Genomic DNA, 17864 nt, shown 5'->3' on the forward strand with positions numbered 1-17864 from the left:
AGGCCCGAAACGTCAGCCTTCCTGCTCCTCTGATGCTGCTTGGCCTGCTGTGCTCATTCCCTTTAATTCCACAGTGTTATTAACTCCTTGCTTGACCTAACACTTTCTCTCAGGACTGGCCACAGATGCATTTCGGGCACTTTGCTATCAACCTCTTGCCTCCTTCTTTTACCGAAATGCCGAGTTTACATTTTAATTTAAAATGCAGAAAGTACTGGGAAATCTCAGCATGTCTGGCAGTATCTGCGGAGAGAGGGTCGGAGTTGACGTTTCCAATATGATTTCTTCGGGAAAATAGAAGTTTATAAGTGGCAGCTCCCGGTCCACTGTTTTAATGAAACTTCACATGTTTCCTGAAGGTCCTGGTTTTCGCCCGCAGTTCTTTAATAGTATTTCTTTAGCGGTAGAGCACATGGGTACGTATTGCCAGGTGGGGAAGGGTTGGGGTCACTTTATAGGAAACAGGTCGCAACATAGAGTGAAGCAGGAACAACAGCGCCGAGCTGTGTGGAAGGTTCCAGCGAGACACTGGGTTAATAGTCCCACCGCTTCATTGCTTGGACTGTCGCCCGTGTCATTGAGAGGAAAGATGCTCTGAGCTCTTAACTTCAAGTGGCTAATGGCAATGTGTCCGGGGTGTACGGCCAGCTGTCCACAAACAGGTGCTGGCCTTAATGCAAGTTTAAGTTTCGATCACTTGAACGCTGCACAACACCTTTAGCCCTCTATTCAGAGGCGATGATAACATTCACAACCATCACATTCCGGCCATTACAATGCAAATTATAATTGTATGCGGACTAATAAATAATGAATATTGTTACCCGCAACCGCTGATGGGGAGGGAGGTATCAGTACTTAGAGCGCTATTCAGTTGCTAATTGTCGGTTTGAGTTCCGTTTCAGCAAGAGATTGGCTCCTGTTCAAACTGGTTGCATGGCAGAGACAGCGTCTTCCTGAACATCCACTCATTGTTAATCCTTCGGTTACACCCACTCGTTATACCTTTCTGAACAAACCATTGTTAAAACCAAATCAAACGTCATCATATTTCCCCTTTCTGTGAATCTAATGGTTGTGGTGCATGTGATTGAATACGGACAGACACTGACTGAGGGGAATGGCGGGGGGTGAGGGGTGACTGACCGGTTTTAAATCATAACAGACAACGAGAATTTGCCGAGAGAAAACAATAATTAGTATTGTATAAAATCGTGACAAGAAATAATGACTTTAATGGGCGGCTCACAATCCCTGTTATTTAAGGTTCACTAGGGCTGGCAGATTTTTTAAGCAAAGCTAAAACGTTTAACGTGATAAAAGCTGTAGCCTCTACAGATGTCGACTTTAGCAGGAATTGCTGGAGGTGTTGTGCCTTGTGAATATTCAGCGGTGGGGGCAGGGGTGGTTTTGTCAATGCGCTTTCTACAGTAAGCGCTCGAATAAGTGAGTTATGCGGAGTAGTTGCAGCATTTTCTGTTTTCATCTAAAACTCTCCGCTTTGCTCCCATTATCACAGTTCCCATTATCAAAGTCCCACAGTACGGACTCTTGGCGAATGACTGGAAATTAACACAAAATGCTGTAATTCTTGTTTTATTTTAACACATCATTCAAAACCCACAGCATCATTCCAAAAGCAGGCGGTCGCAGTCACACCATATCAAGAGACTGTGAAAAAAACAGCACGGGCTCCGTGGTTATCACTGCTGCCTCACAGCGCCAGGGACCCGAGTTCGATTCCTGTGTGGCATTTGCACATGTCCGCGTGTGTTTTCGCCGGGTGCCCCGGTTTCCTCCCACAGTCAGAAGATGTGCAAGTTTGGTGGATTGGCCATGCTAAATTGCCTGTAGTGTTCAGGGATGTGTAGGTTAGATGCATTAACCACAGGAAGTGTAGGGGGACGGTACTGGGTGGGATGCTCTTCAGTGAGTCGGTGTGGACTTGTATCCACACTGTGGGGGATTCTATGATTTCACTAGTACTCTGATTTTTTCACGCGACGAGTTATGACAGGCACGTCCTGAAAGAATCGTGGCAGCAAAAACAGCCCCAATTTTCAAAGGGGTGTTGGATGAATACGTAAATGAGCAATATTTTCTAGGGTCACGCATAGTGGGACTAACTGGTTGGCATTTTCAGAGATACAGTGCGAACACGATGGACCGAATGTACTTGCTGTGATGCGTGACTCTAGCTGCAGCCTGTGACTTTGAAATTCATTGTTTTGTGCTAAATGAAACGGTCGGAATGTTGCAGAGTGAATCGCCAAGCCCACGAATGTATATTCAAAAAGATGACGATGTAAGCCTTAATAATTGCTCAACAAAAATAGTAGTGATGTGTTTCTTGAAATATGTCGCTTTCGAAATCTGGTTCAGATTAAATCACTTATTTCAAAACAGACTGAATAGCGGGTAGAAGACGGAGCGAATGGATGAATGCCAGTATAACTAGGCACTACAGCTGTGTAGTTAAGAGCCGCAAAATACACCGGGGTCAATGATGTTAAATGTTCCTCCTGTAATACATCTATATGCAATACATCTATTTCAAAATGATCTATTAACTATGTACCATATACCTGATCCAAGCATAGCATTCCATTGTAACAAATCACTTCACATCACTTAATCTAAGGTTTAAAATGCAGGACCCCCATCCAAGCAAAACTTTCTCAAAGACCAGTGATTTCCGCATACCACGTAGCAACAGTATCTTAGAAATGTATTTCGTTTAGGATGAATTGCCGATAGTTAATGAGACAGCCATGTTATAGGTTTTACATTTAACTGTAACAGTTTTGAAATGAGGCATAACTGGCAAAGCGCTTGTCGGGATTCAACTGCAGATCCTCAAACTAATTTATAAATGTCTGCCTTACTATAGTTAGTCAAATCTGTCTTTATAAAGGTATACAGATACCTCATTGTTCAGCATTCGGGCGGCGAGGCTGTTCTCTTTGCAGATTGGAATGGACCAGTTATTTATTAATCAGTGTTATGCTCATTCCGTCATGGTCATTTGTCTGGGGTCCCCAGCAAATGGGGTAATTATGGGTTGTAGCAACAATTCATAACAATGATGACCTCGCAAGACAGTCGCTTCCTCAGTGATCTAACATTAGAGTTTGTCATTTAAAACATACGCACAGATCCGCACATTAATCTACAGTAGTTTTTTTCTCAAGTATTTCGATGTTATGATGACATTAACGACAGATTGCATATTTTCCGAGCCTTTTCGTTGAATGTGAACCTATTGAATCCATCTTGTTGTATTTACTACTCGCTGAGCCCCTCGTTTAGCCTAGAGGTGAGGTGTGTGACTTCCCACTCTATAAAAGGTTACAATAACCTGTGAAATGTAGTTTGAAGCTGGGATTCCTGTAGATTGCCCGTCCCGAGAGTAGGGGGACACACGGTTCTTCTTAGGCCCAGGGGCTTGTTCCCGTCCTCAGCCAATACTGACCGCAATCTGACCCAAAAGACGAACCGTGACATTTGCGTGAACTTTGCTAGAAACGTCGTCAAGTTCACTGTCCGTCAAATAAACGGATCTGTGGGAGGAGCTGTTGGACGCAGAGATAGTGTCAAAGTCCCACATCATCTGATTCCTGCACCGATTTAAAATTAGATCGTACCAAAGCGCCGATAACCCTATGTTAGAGCGACTAACAGGTTATAACCTAGCCTGTTTCCTGTGCAGTGTGGTGTATCTTCCTGCGCTGTGTGTATTAACTATTTATTTTATTTATTGAAACGATTCGTTGCAAAGAGAAGCGAAATGATACCGCGGCTTCTTACATGTTTAGAATTCTCACATCGAGTGCAACGTGTCAAATCCACGAAAGAAAATGTGTGGATTCTGTCACGATAGGACTAGGAATGACAGGCGTTGCAAAATCGGGCAATGGGCCAGTCAACCTGAGGGTGGAGATTTCTCCCGAGCTCTGTATCGTGAAGAAACGTAAAACGCGTTGTTATAATTGGGTGCAAAATAAGTCCGAGAATCTTGACACTTCCGAACGCAAATGTGTTTTTTTTCCTCAGCTGTAAGGATAACTGACCACATTACAGCCATGCATATGGACATTTCCACAAACGCACCCGAACGCTGGCTAATACGTCCGAAGATACTGTTAGTTTTATACTTTTTTTCCAAATGCTTACACCTAATTTCTTTATGTTTATTTCCACTCCATTGCTAATTCTGTCCGATTTAACCATTGCCACAGCTAAAGGTTTCGGGATCCGGATTCATTATCTCCCATGTACTTTCTTTCTGACCGTGAGGAGTCATCTTAATAGCAAGGTCACAAGGACACGTGCTTCCAGTTCATTCAAGGGTCAGCCAATAATGCAGGCAATGTACACCAGTCGGACAAACAAGTGTCTACAACACAAACTAACCAAATGCTGAGACGGTAAAAAAAAATTAAAAGGCACCTAAGAAAATATTTCCCCAATTCCGACTAAGTTTTTTTGACCCGAAAATGTTATTTTAACAAGTGTTTGTTAACACAAGTAATGCAAGTCAATCTTTTGCTTCGTGGCTGTCAGCCCTACGATGAATCAACAGGTTGATGCTTCAATGATTAAGCTGTTTATTTTTTTGCTCTTAATTTAAGAATTGCATGCACTGTTAGGCCTGTACCCATTGAATCCTTAAAGCGCTCCATTATACTCGACATTTTGCGGAATGTTCTTTTCTTTACAGTAAATGCTACTGGCAAATTCTTTAACTCCTGATCAATGACAGGTGTCAGCTTTGGTACTGATGTGACATGTTCAGGATTGTATATTGACGATTCCACTGATGTGTTATTTTTTCAACTATCATGCATAGAATAGAAAGTTTCAACTCAAAAGCTTTTATTGCAGTCATTTTACAATTTGATTTGTCTCATGGCATTCTCACCTGAGTTAGAAGTTTGTGAGTTCGAGCCCAATTCCAGCACATAATCCTAGGCTAACATTTCAGTGCTAGACTGGTGGAGTTTCGCATTAAGCATCTTATTTGAAGAGGAAGGGTGTGTGACATAGAATGTATTTTAGAAGTATCAAGAGTACAAGAGTTGTACTTCAGCATCTGAGAGAACAACATGCTGTTTGGATAATAGATAAATTTTATTACACTTCCTGTAATATTCAATTTTAAATGTTTTGGAATGCACTTTTACAAATTTTATGAATAAAGTATACTTTTGGGGAAAAGTTTCAATTCCACAATAAGTACAATGAAAAGAAAACAAATTATCTGGTCATGCCTTTTATTGCAATTATACACTTTTGCTGCATGCAATCCGGTTGTTTCATTTAAAAGTACTCTGTTAACAACACAAAACCTTAGGAAATCTAGGGGATTGGGAAACATAGCTGTAAATTCTTTCTTTAATTCCAACAACTTCAATTCCACATGGTGGATGGAAATATTGTAATAAAATTGTAAGTATTCAAAAAATACTTTTGCTCATGTGCTAGCAAATAAATTTCAACTAAATTGCAGTTGCTTGATGATTTCAATGTTAATATTCAATTATAAAATTGAACAGTTGTCTTATAATCTACTGTTATAACATAAATCCAACATCTATGTTAACTCCGTGGATGTCCCTGTTTATTTATCAAGTCTTGTTCTTAGACAGTTACTTTTAGGATCTAGGATAACTTGCTTCCACTCTAGTTTGATGGGTTCTGAGATAGCTGGTAAGTTCAATACATGATCTGCACATTCTGCCACATTCAGGGAAGTAGGTCTTACAGGATCCAATAGATGAGTTGCTGGGAGATTTATGCGCTGCCTCTAATACCACAAATTTATTGCATGTACTTGCAATGAAATCTTTCCATGCGTTCAGTGTCTTCCCAAATGGACTTGCTCTATTTTGATCATTCACAAGCCAGCACCTCCATGAGGCCACAGGGACATTTGACCTCTTCAGGGTTGCTTTGAGGACCTCCTTAAACTGTTTCTGCTGTCTTCCAGGGTATCCTCTGCCGTAATGCAGTTTGGAGTACAGCAGTTGCTTCCTCAGTCTATGCTGTGGGTGTTGATCCTACAAACAACATGCCCTGTCCAATGGATCTCATATTCAGTCATGAGAGCCTTCATACTGGGCAAATTGACTTGAAAGAGGAGACTGCTATAGGACTACCTTTCTTGCCACCAAATTTGGAGAATCTTGTGAAGGCACCATTGTAGATGCTTCTCCTGCACTGTAGATTATTGGAGTATTCAGGGTGTGGGGATCACTGTTGCCTGATAAACCATAATCTTACTCTTGGGTTTGTGATCAATTACCTCCAATACTCTTTTCCTTAAAATGATTACTGACTGAATGTATGCCAACATGGGCCAATTGTTCATTACAGTTTGCCTTCTGTACTCATAATCAATATTTCTACATTTTTCAACAACCTTACCTAATGCAGGGCTGCAAATGCAGAGTTGTCAATTGGTTTAGAATATTATAATGTTGCCACATGATATTTAATGGATAATTTTAGTTTAGAATCTAAATTGGTACTTAAAAAGGCAAATTCGCCACCATCAATAGTTTATCATTCAGGATCTGGTGTGCAATATTCAGAATGGACGAAAGGGAATAAAATGCCATCCTGTATTTAACAATAACTTAATGACTCATATATGGATATTTCTTTGCTTCTTCAAACCAAAGGTTGAAGAATTGTCTGATAAACCTCAGCAAAAAAAGTTGTACCTTCAAAAAGGCAATGTCCCTCAATTAATTCCTTTAAGAGACATGAGTATTTAATTATTTGTGCAGTTATTTCAAAGAAAGGATCATTCCAGTGCTGACAGATACAGGGCAAATGTGAACCTTCAACTGGACTGATGTTGCAGATATCTAAACCATAACATAAAATGTGAACTATATATCAGTGAAATGGTTTTGAATTCAGCAATGTTTTACACTTATGTATAATTCAAACAATACTGATCTCTCCTCTATTTCCCTGAAACCACTCCTCCCTCAACCCCACCCCACCTCCCCACCCCACCCATTACTAGTTCATCAGGTTCCAAGCGATCGATTGTGATTGGGGACTCACTAGTCAGACGCACAGACAGAATTTTCTGCAGCTGACAGTGAGAAATCAGAATGGTGTGTTGCCTCCCTAGTGCATGCTCAAGGATATCTCAGAGAAGGTGCAGAATATTCTCAAAGGGGAGAGAGACCTGCAGGAGGTCGTTGTACACTTTGGAATTAATCACATAAGGAGAGAAAAGGATGAGATTCTGAGGAAAGAATGTAGGAAGTGAGGCAGGAATTTAAAAATGAGGTCTTTGACGGTATTAATATCTGGATTACTCCCAGAGCCACGAGCTAGTGAGAGTAGGAATGGGAGGATGGAGCAGATGAATGCGTGGCTGAGGAGCTGGTACAGGGAAGAAAGATTCACGTTTTTGGATCATTGGAATCGCTTCTGGAGTGGAAGTGACCTATATAAAACGGGTGAATTGCACTGGAATTGGATGGTGACAAATATATTGGCGGGGAGATTTGCTAGAGCTGCTCAGGAGGATTTAAACTAGGAATTGGAGGGGGGGTGGTGTTGGTGGTGGGACCCAGGGAGAAAAGAGATCAATCTGAGACTGGTACAGTTGGGGAAAGGAGCAAATGAAACAGTCAGGGCAAGGCAGGACAGATAAATTAAACTGCACTTATTTCAATGCAAGAGGCCTAAGAGCTAAGGCAGATGAACTCAGGGTATGGTTGGGAACATGGCACTGGGATATCATAACAATTATAGAGACATGGCTCAAGGATGGAAAGACCTGGCAGCTTAATGTTCAAGGGTATAGATGCTTTAGGAAGGATAGAAGGGAGAGCAAGAAAAGAGGGGGAGTGGAGTTTTTGATCAGGGATAACATTACAGCTGTACTTAGGGAAGATATTCCCGGGAATACATCCAAGAAAGTTATTTGGGTCGAACTGAGAAATAGGAAAGGGATTGTCACCTTACTGGGATTGTACTATAGACCACCCCCCTCCAATGGTCAGTGAGAAATCGAGAAACATTTGTAAGGAGATCTCAGTTATCTGTAAGGATAATATAGTGGTTGTGATTTTAACTTTCCAAACATAGACTGGGACGGCCATAGTGTTAAAGGCTTGGATGGTGAGGAATTTGTTGCGTGTGTACAAGAAAATTTTCTGATTCAGTATGTGGATGTACCTACCGGAGAAGGTGCAAAACTTGACCTACTCTTAGGAAATAAGGCAGGGCAGGTGACTGAGGTGTCAGTGGGGGAGCACTTTGGGGCCAGTGACCATAATTGTATTAGTTTTAAAATAGTGATGGGAAAGGTTAGACTAGATCCAAAAGTTAGAGTTCTAAATTGGAGGAAGACTTATTTTGACAGTATTAGGCAAGAACTTCCAAACGTTGATTGGGGGCCAATGTTTGCAGGTCAAGGGATGGCTGGAAAATGGGAAACATTCAAAAATGAGATAACCAGAGTCCAGGGACAGTATGTTCCTGTTAGGTTGAAGGGCAAGGCTGGTAGGCATAGGGGATGCTGGATGACTAGGGAAATTGAGGTTTTGGTGAAGAGAAAGAATGAAACATATGTCAGGTACAGACAGCAGATGACGAGTGAATTCTTAGAAGTGTATAAAGGCAGGAGGAGTATACTTAAGAGGGAAATCAGGAAGGCAAAAAAGGGACATGAGATAGCTTTGGCAAATAGGATTAAGAAGAATCCAAAGGGATTTTATCAATACTTTAAGGACAAAAAGGTAACTGGGGAGAGAATAGGGTCCCTTAAAGATCAGCAGGGCCACCTATGTGTGGAACCGCAGGAGATGGGGGAGATACTAAATGAGTATTTTGCATCAGTGTTTAGTGTGAAGGATATGGAAGATAGAGAACCTGGGGAAATAAATAGCGACATCTTTAAAAATGTCCATATTACAGAGGAGGAGGTGCTGGATGTCATAAAACAATCAAAGGTGAATAAATCTCCAGGACTTGATCAAGTGTACCCTAGAACTCTGTGGTGTGTGAGGGATGTGATTGCTGGGCCACTTACTGAGATATTTGTATTATGGATAGCCACAGGCAAGGTGCCAGAAGACCGGAGGTTGGCTAACATGGTGCCACTATTTAAGAAAGGTGGTAAGGAAAAGCCAGGGAACTATAGACCGGTGAGCCAGACATCGATGTTGGGCAAGTTGTTGGAGGGAATCCTGGGGGATAGGATTTACATGTATTTGGAAGGCAAGGACTGAAAAGGGATAGTCAACATGGCTTTGGGTGTGGGAAGTCATGTCTCACTAACTTGATTGAATTTTTTGAAGACATAACAAAGAGGAATGATGTGAGCAGAATGATGGATATGACCTATATGGACTTCAGTAAGGTATTAGATGAGGTTCCTCATGGTAGACTAGTTAGGAAGATTAGATCAGTTGGAATACAGGGAGAGCTAGCCATTTGGATACAGAACTGGCTCAAAGGCAGAAAATGAAGGGTAGTGGTGGAGGGTTGCATTTCACACTGGAGGCCTGTGACCAGGTGTACCACAAGGATGGGTTCTGGGTTCACTGCTTTTCATCATTTATATAAATAATTTGGATGTGAACATAGAAGATATGGTTAGTAAGTTTGCAGATGACACCAAAATTGAAGGTCTAGTGGACAGCGAAGGTTACCTCAGAGTACAATGGGACTTTGACAAGATGGATCAATAGGCTGAGGAGTGGCAGATGGAGTTTAATTTAGATCAATGTGAGGTGCTCTATTTTGAAAAGGCAAATCAGGGCAGGACTATACACTTAATGGTAAGGTCCTGGGGAGTGTTGTTGAACAAAGAGACCTTGGAGTGCAGGTTCACTCCTTCAAAGTGGAATCACAGGTAGATAGGATAGTGAAGAAGGCATTTGGTTTGCTTGCTTTTATTGGACAGTGCGTTGAGTATAGGAGTTGTGAGGTCATTGGAAAGACCACTTTTGGAATACTGTGTGCAATTCTGGTCGCCCTGCTATTGGAAGGATGTTGTAAAATTTGAAAGTGTTAAGAAAGGATTTACAAGAATGTTGCCTGCGTTGGAGGGTTTTGGCTAAAGGGAGAAGCTAAATAGGCTGGGGCTATTTTCCCTGGAGTATCGAAGGGGTGACCTTATAGAGGTTTATAAAATCATGAGGGACATGGATAGGGTAAATAGACAAGGTCTGTTCCCCAGGGTAGGGGAGTCCAAAACTAGAGGGCATAGGTTTAAGGTGACCTGAGGGGCAACCTCTTCACACAGAGGATAGTGAGTGTATGGAATGAGCTACCAGAGGAAGTGATGGAGGCTGGTACAATTACAACATTTAAAAGGTATCTGGATTGGTATATGAATAGGAAGGGTTTACAGGGATATGGGCCAAATGCTGGCAAATTGGACTAGATTTATCTAGGATATCTTGTCAGCCTGGATGAGTTGGACCGAAGGATCTGTTTCCGTGCTGTACATGTCTATGACTCTATGAATGCTAGATCACATCAAGAATGCCAGTTGTAGTAGGTAAACCAATGTTATTCCATCCGCAGTAAAATTGTAGTCCCAAACATATCATAGCAAATGGGATTGAAAGAGCATGTTACTTTTGGATTCCCCACCGAAATTTTTAAAATAAATCATTGCAATCATAACAAGCACAGAACTCCATAGTAGGTAGGATCGTTACACATTTATAACATGTCCACACTTGTTGGGTAGTTACAAGTTGGGTAAACACTGCATGAAATTAGAAGTCATGCTGTTAAGGAGAGTCTGAGTGCATAGTTGGTCTAATGTCAGCTCTGATTTTTGTTTCAATCCGAATGAGTACTGCTTCCTGATTTACAGCATCCGCAATTCTTTCGGTTTTTATTTAGTACTGTTTCTCAGTTGCCCCATGCTGTCTGAGTGGGAACATGGACAAATCAGTAATACTGTGTAGAGATCTGACGCCTTGTCCACGTTGAATTAGCTGCTTCAGCGCAGTGGTAGTCACCCTGCTATAACTGGTCTCAGGGATGTGAGACTCGGGTAGAGCCCACGTTGCAATGACCCCAGGGTCCACAGGTAACCTCCGGGTTAGTACGTGAAGGGTCATCGCGAATCCTGTTTCTCCCCTTTTTGTTAATGGGCTGGCTTGATGTTGAGACATGTAAGGGAAGCCTAGGTTCGGGATCTGCACGGTTAGCTGCTGGTCTCAGCGGGTGCAGCAAATGACCTGGAGGCCCCGGGCTAGGGAGGACGGATTTCTGCTGGTGATTATTATCCAATAACCCCTGCCGGGAAGTGTACTCTTGTGTAAATGGGGAGTGAAGAAACTGGGCTGAGAAACCTTTCTGAACCCAGCAAACTCAACAAATAATTCCACTCCACCCCCATAATCCAGCCGCGCAGCGAAATTCAATAAAACTTCTCAGTTTGGTGCTAAGGCTTACGGCTGCATACTGGGGTAGGTTCAGATATAAGGATTAGTTCACGGTTGCAGGCTTTTGTTGTTTGCACTGAAACAAAGAGTTGGTCTGTGGACAACTGCCTCTGTATTAGAGATAGTAGGAACTGCAAATGCTGGAGAATCTGAGATAACAAGGCGTAGAGCTGGATGAACACAGCAGGCCAAGCAGCATCAGAGGAGCAGGAAAGCTGACGCTTCGGGCCTAGACCCTTCTTCAGAAATGACCCTTCTTCTGAAGAAGGGTCTAAGCCCGAAACGTCAGCCTTCCTGCTCCTCTGATGCTGTTTGGCCTGCTGTGTTCATCCAGCTTTATACCTTGTTATCTCTGCCTCTGTATTAGGACGTATGATCCGGCTCTGTACGTGCAGCGGATGACTGCTGAGCAGGTATCGGTCAGGTATACCTCAAGATATGAGGCTGCTTGGTTTAAGGATGACTAAGGAAACAGAGGGCTGATGTTTACTGGAAGAGAAAAACGTGAACCGAAACGAGGTGTTTTATTTTCTTAGAGATGCGTTCACTCGAGAAGAGGAGCGTTCTGTTCATACAGAGCTTTTGTCGTTCACCAGCGAACGGAGGGAAAGTATTGGGTATATATCTTGACGCAGATTTCAGATACACAAAACCAGCAAAAACGGGCAAAACGTCTCGTTCACTTTAGCCACTGGTTTTAATGCCTCCTATCAGAATTTACACATTACCAGTCCACTACGTTTGAAATTGTTAGTCTCAATTTTGTAAATAAAAACAATGTTTCCGAACTAAATATTTCATATGCAACATTAAAATTGCAACGCCTTATGCCAACGGGCTCTCATGGATTGATAACTAAACATTTTTCTACCCAATTACATTTATTAATGAAATGTTACAACAGACAACAATTGCAATATTTCCACCACATTGTCACACGTGAATGGAGAATCTAGCAGACATGTCAAAAGACTTTAATGACGCGGGATAATTTATCGTACATAATGGCCTGTTTCTGCAACTCTCCTTGCACAGAATTCGTGCTTGTCGCGTGGGAGCTGCGGACACGATGCTCTGCCCGGAATTTGATGCAGAACATGTGATAGTGAAGTAAAAGAGAAATAATTCGTATAGCTTAGAATATTTAAAACTAGCAGAATAATTCGGATTCCTGTTTGAACCTTCGTGAAGACAATTAGCGAACTTGCGGCATTCCTAGTGGTATAAATTGTGGGGTACTGTACATAACCACTGGTCCCTCCTTTCGTTAGTCTAAAAATGTCAAACGTGCTTGAAAACGGAAGCCTGTTCAAAGTTGCGGATGTTTCACAAAGTGCATCCGCCTGCCTCATTCCACTCCTCACTCAGGACTCTCACTCAGCCTGCCCCTCCACATCACTCCTCACTCAAGACCCTCACTCAGCCTGTCCCTGCACATCACTCCTCACTCAGGACCTTCACTCAGCCTGTCCCTCCACATCACTCCTCACTCAGGACCCTCACTCAGCCTGTCCCTCCACATCACTCCTCACTCAGGACCCTCACTCAGATTGCCACTCCACATCACTCCTCACTCAGGACCCTCACTTAGCCTGTCCCTCCACATCATTCCTCACTCAGGACCCTCACTTAGCCTGTCCCTCCACATCACTCCTCACTCAGGACCCTAACTTAGCCTGTCCGTCCACAACACTCCTCATTCAGGACCATCAGATAGCCCACTCACGTCCTTCCCACTTATTCCCATGTAGGCTTCACACAACTGCAGTGCCATTAATAAATGGAGCTGTTATAACCCGACACGAGCGACACCCTCTGTCCAACAACAGGCTCGTCACTCTGTACTTTCATCACAGTATCCATAAACCTCTTCTCTGATGGTTGGAGAAATAACGGACATTTATTCTTGGGGATTAAAACAAATGGTAAAGTCCGCGTTTTTTGAAACCACCCGCTTCCTCGGTAAAACCCAGCGGAAACAGTGAATTTGAAAGTGAGCAGAAATTAATTCTCAAGTTCTCAATCAAAAATGGCGTTCGGAAACTGTCACTCTGGTCTTTAGCGGCGTTTAAATGCATAAATAATAATGCTTTACAGCAATTTATATGGGAATCCCAGTTTTCAAATATTATTTGAATTATTCAAAGAACAGATGTTCCATGGTAACTGAATAGAATGGGCTATCAGAAATAGGCTGCCCGCTACTGATATCAGTGGACATTTGCTCACTCAATAGCATTCACCTTTCCTGAAAAAATAGTCCGGCGGGGATTTGACCAGGTTGTTGTAAGCGAACTCCTGCCAAATTTCGACCATAAACAGCAACGCACCTCGTTTTGTCTTTTTATTTGTCATTTCCTGATGGGCGCTTTCTTTCCCTTGCCATCCAGGCGATGAAAGCAAACCTTCAGCCCGTCGACAGGGTGCACAACCGGGACAGTTTGCATCTTGGGGTAGGTGGCACTAGCCAGCTGCCAACTCGCGGCGCTGCTCAGTTCGACCGCCAGCGTTTTGAGGATCACTTGCGCCAGTTCTTTGCCGACGCAGCTCCGAACGCCCCCTCCGAAAGGTAAATAATTAAACCTTCCCGCTTTGCTCTCATCCCGCTCCGGTCCAAAGCGATCAGGATCGAAAGTGTCAGGGTTCAGGTAGACGGCTGCCGTTTCTTGTGTGTCACGAATGCTGTAGATAATATTCCACCCTTTGGGAATCTGACATCCCTGGGAATCAGAAAAAGCATGTCATTTGTTATATCATTTGAAATGACAGCAAAGATAGCCAACATTTAAATGAAAGGTACATCAATTCCTTCCTTTAATGTTGCAATCTCCTGCAAGAAGTCCTAAGTTGCTGACTAACAGCAAGGGTAAAGGCCACAATATATTGATGAAGGTCAGAAGTCACACGACACCAGGTTATAGTCCAACAGGTTTATTTGAAAACACAAGCTTTCGGAGCGTAGCCCCTTCATCAGCTGAAGTAAGGAATACAGTGTAACGCGTTACAAGGCATTTTATAGGACAAAGGGGTACATGATTAGACAGCGGAAGTCAGAAAGATTTAGGGAAAATGGACAAGTCAAGAGGTATTTGAAATCAGGGAACGGCCTGGCAAGAAGGAGGGATTTAGCGAACGCTAAAGATAGGGGCACACGATGGCTGACAAACTGTCTACTTCTGGCAGAGCGCCGGAAGCAAATATTAGGGAAACAGCAGTGAGCTAGAGGTAGAGTTAAGGGGCTGTGTATAACGATCAGTAGTTAGAGGAGATTAGCGAATCACTATAGGGAGGGGGCGTGTGCGGGTATTGAAGTCAATTTGTTGGGGAATGGGGAACCAAACAAGTTTTTCAATCAATTGGGATTATGATCGGACTGCACAGTGTACAGATAAAGACAGACTCTTGTATTCTGAATGAGTTATGATTTGTGGAAGAGGGGGAGAGGTGAAGCTTAAGGCGATGGATTTGCGGTCTCAGGTTCGACCATGTGGCTGATCAGCACAAGGTCAAAGGCAATCTCATTTCATTTCCATAGCGACATCTCTCCCAACGTCCTGTCCTTTTTCGTTTCTCCACTCCAGTAAACGCGCAGAAGTGAAGTTTAAAAGCACAGCACCTGCTACTCCCTCACCAAATCGATTATTCCATCTATCTCAGCCTTGAGAAAGATTACTGCCGAGCAATTTGAATATCACGAACCCCGCTTGATGTGTTCCCACTCACAATCCCCTTCCAAACATGCACATTGTCCAACAGGATGACCTCACTGGAACCAGGAATTTGAGCCAGTATTCCTACCAAGACAGGCTGAACATTACTGATACATATCAAATGGGAAACAAACCAAAGGCAGCCTGAATGTTCCATTATAACAACAAACGGACCATTATTGCAAGGAGGAGTGTATTAACTACAACGTTTTAAAAGAAACTGACAATGAATACAGCTGTGCGTGGGCTTTGTGAATCTGGCTAATGGATGTAAAGCACTGTACTCGCAATCAGATGAAGATACAATGTGCATTCAAACTGTCCACTATGTTCAGAGAACTTAATTTACAGATATTAAGACAGGGCACTAACTCCACACCAGCTATTTCACATGATGGACGGTCTAATGGCTCAAGAAGTGAATAGATAAATTGTTCCATCATAAAGTTCCAAAGTGTGGACATTCAGTGATGATTACATAAGGTTCATCAACATTTGTGACTCCTTGAATACTGAAGCAGTCAGGGTCAACTTGCAGAAAAACCAGGACAATATCCAGGTTTGGGCTGATAAGTAGCCAGTATTATTCACACTGCACACAAGTGCAAAACAATGAACATCTCCAACAAAAGAGAATCCAGTCATCTCCCCTTAACATCCAATGGGATTGCTGTCACTTAATCCCCTATATCAACATTTTGAGATTACCATTGACCAGAAACTGAGCTCGATTAACAAAATAAATACTGTGGTTACAACAGCAGGTTCATAGCTTGGAATCCTGTAGTAGGTTACTCAACAGGACTCCCCAAACCTGATCATTATATATTCCAATACACAAGTCAGGATTGTGCCTGAATATAAACTGAAAGAACAGCAGATGCTGGAAATCAGAAACAAAAACAGAAATTGCTGGAAAAGCTTACCTTCGAGTGTCACTGGACCTGAAACATTAACTCTGATTTGTCCACAGATGCTGCCAGACCTGCTGAGCTTTTCCAGCAATTTCTGTGTGCGTCTGAATACTCAACATTTACCTGAATGACCACAGCTCGAACAACATTGAAGAAGCTCAATACCACCTAGGACAAAGCAAACAATTTGATTGGCAGCTCATCTGCAACGTTAAACATTCAGTGCTTTCACCACTGATACACTTTGACAGCAATGCATACCATCTACAAAGTGCACTGTAGCAGTTCACCAAGGTTCCTCTGACAGCACCTTCCAAGCTCATAACCTCTAACAGCTAAAAACGACAAGTGTAGCATAGGAACACCACAACCTGTAATTTCACCTCCAAGCCATACACTAACTTGACTTGAAACTACATTGTCATTCCTTCGCTCTTACTAGGTGAAAATCCTGAAGTTGCCTTTTTACCAGCACTAAGGTAATATCTATGCCCCGGTGGACATCAGAGGTTCAAGAAAACAGCTCACCATAATGTTCCCAAAGGCAGTTAGGGATGGGAATTTAAAGTTTTTTTCTTTATTCATTCACGGGATGAGGACGTCACTGGCTAGGCAGCATTTATTGTCCATCCCTAATTGCCCAGAGGGCAGTTAAGAGTCAACCACATTGCTGTGGGTCTGGATTCATGTGTAGGCCAGACCAGGTAAGGATGGCAGTTTCCTTCCCTAAAGGACATTAATGAACCATATGGGTTTTTCCTGACAATCGACAATGGATTCACGGTCATCATTAGATTCTTAATTCCAGATATTTTTATTGAATTCAAATTCCACCATCTGCCATGGCGGGAGTCGAACCTGGGTCCCAGAATACTATCTGGGTTTCTGGATTAATGGTCTAGTGATAATACCACTAGGCCATCACCTCCCCTATATTCTGGCCTAGCCAACAATGTACACGTGCCATGAAAGACCACGTTTCAAAATAAGAGCAGGAAGATTCCATGCTATGCACCAAGTCAGCTGATCTCAGTCTGTGAGGTGTTTGACCTTCAGCCAAACATTGGACACCAGTGCAAACCTTCTGTCACCACAGTCAAGTATCTTCAAATCCTGCTGGCAAATCTATGCATGTACTTCCTGATGCAAGGTTGTTTTGTGGCACAGTAGTAATGCCTCTACCTCTAGGCCAGAAGCTCTGGGTGTCAGCCCCACAATGTCTCATTAGCCATGGGACGTGCATTCACAACATGGCTAAACACACTTGTTGTTAGCCTGTAAATCCTTCCAATCTGCCTGATAGAAGATGGTGAAAATATGGGTGTCACCTGCTCAGCCATCCTGGCAATGGCAAAACACTGCAGTGCTGGAATGAACTGCCCGAGGAAGTGGTGGATGCAGGCACAGTTACAACATTTAAAACACATTTGGGTAAGTTCATGAATAGGAAAGGTTTGGAGGGATATGGGCCAAGTGCGGGCAGGTGGGATTAGTTTAGTTTGGGACATTATCGGCATGGACTGGTTGGACAGAAGTGTCTGATTCCATGCTAAATGACTCTATCTGTTCCAAATGTGAACCAATCCAACCTGACGCTATGGTCCAACACTTGGAACTTGGGATGGGGGAAGAAAACAATCTCTGATGGATTCCCTCAGAGATAGTAAGAACTGCTGATGCTGGAGTCAGAGATAACACAGTGTGGAGCTGGAAGAACACAGCAGGCCAGGCAGCATCAGAGGAGCAGGAAAGTTGATGTTTCAGGTCGGGACCCTTCTTTTTCATTTTTTTCTGAAGAAGAG

At 42.8% G+C, this 17864-nt stretch overlaps 1 protein-coding gene across 1 annotated transcript in view; it reads right to left on the reverse strand.

Moving 5' to 3' along the window:
* Nucleotides 1-12116: 12116 nt before the first annotated feature.
* LOC125485611 (cytochrome P450 26C1-like) overlaps nucleotides 12117-17864 on the reverse strand; it is a 25478-nt gene continuing 19730 nt past the window's right edge. Inside the window, 1 exon segment of the mRNA XM_048609171.1 lies at nucleotides 12117-14158. Within this exon segment, the coding sequence (XP_048465128.1) occupies nucleotides 13790-14158 (369 nt within the window). The 3' untranslated portion in view covers nucleotides 12117-13789.

Source organism: Rhincodon typus, chromosome 20, assembly GCF_021869965.1.
Source record: "Rhincodon typus isolate 14 chromosome 20, sRhiTyp1.1, whole genome shotgun sequence".
NCBI classification, from domain to species: Eukaryota; Metazoa; Chordata; class Chondrichthyes; order Orectolobiformes; family Rhincodontidae; genus Rhincodon; species Rhincodon typus.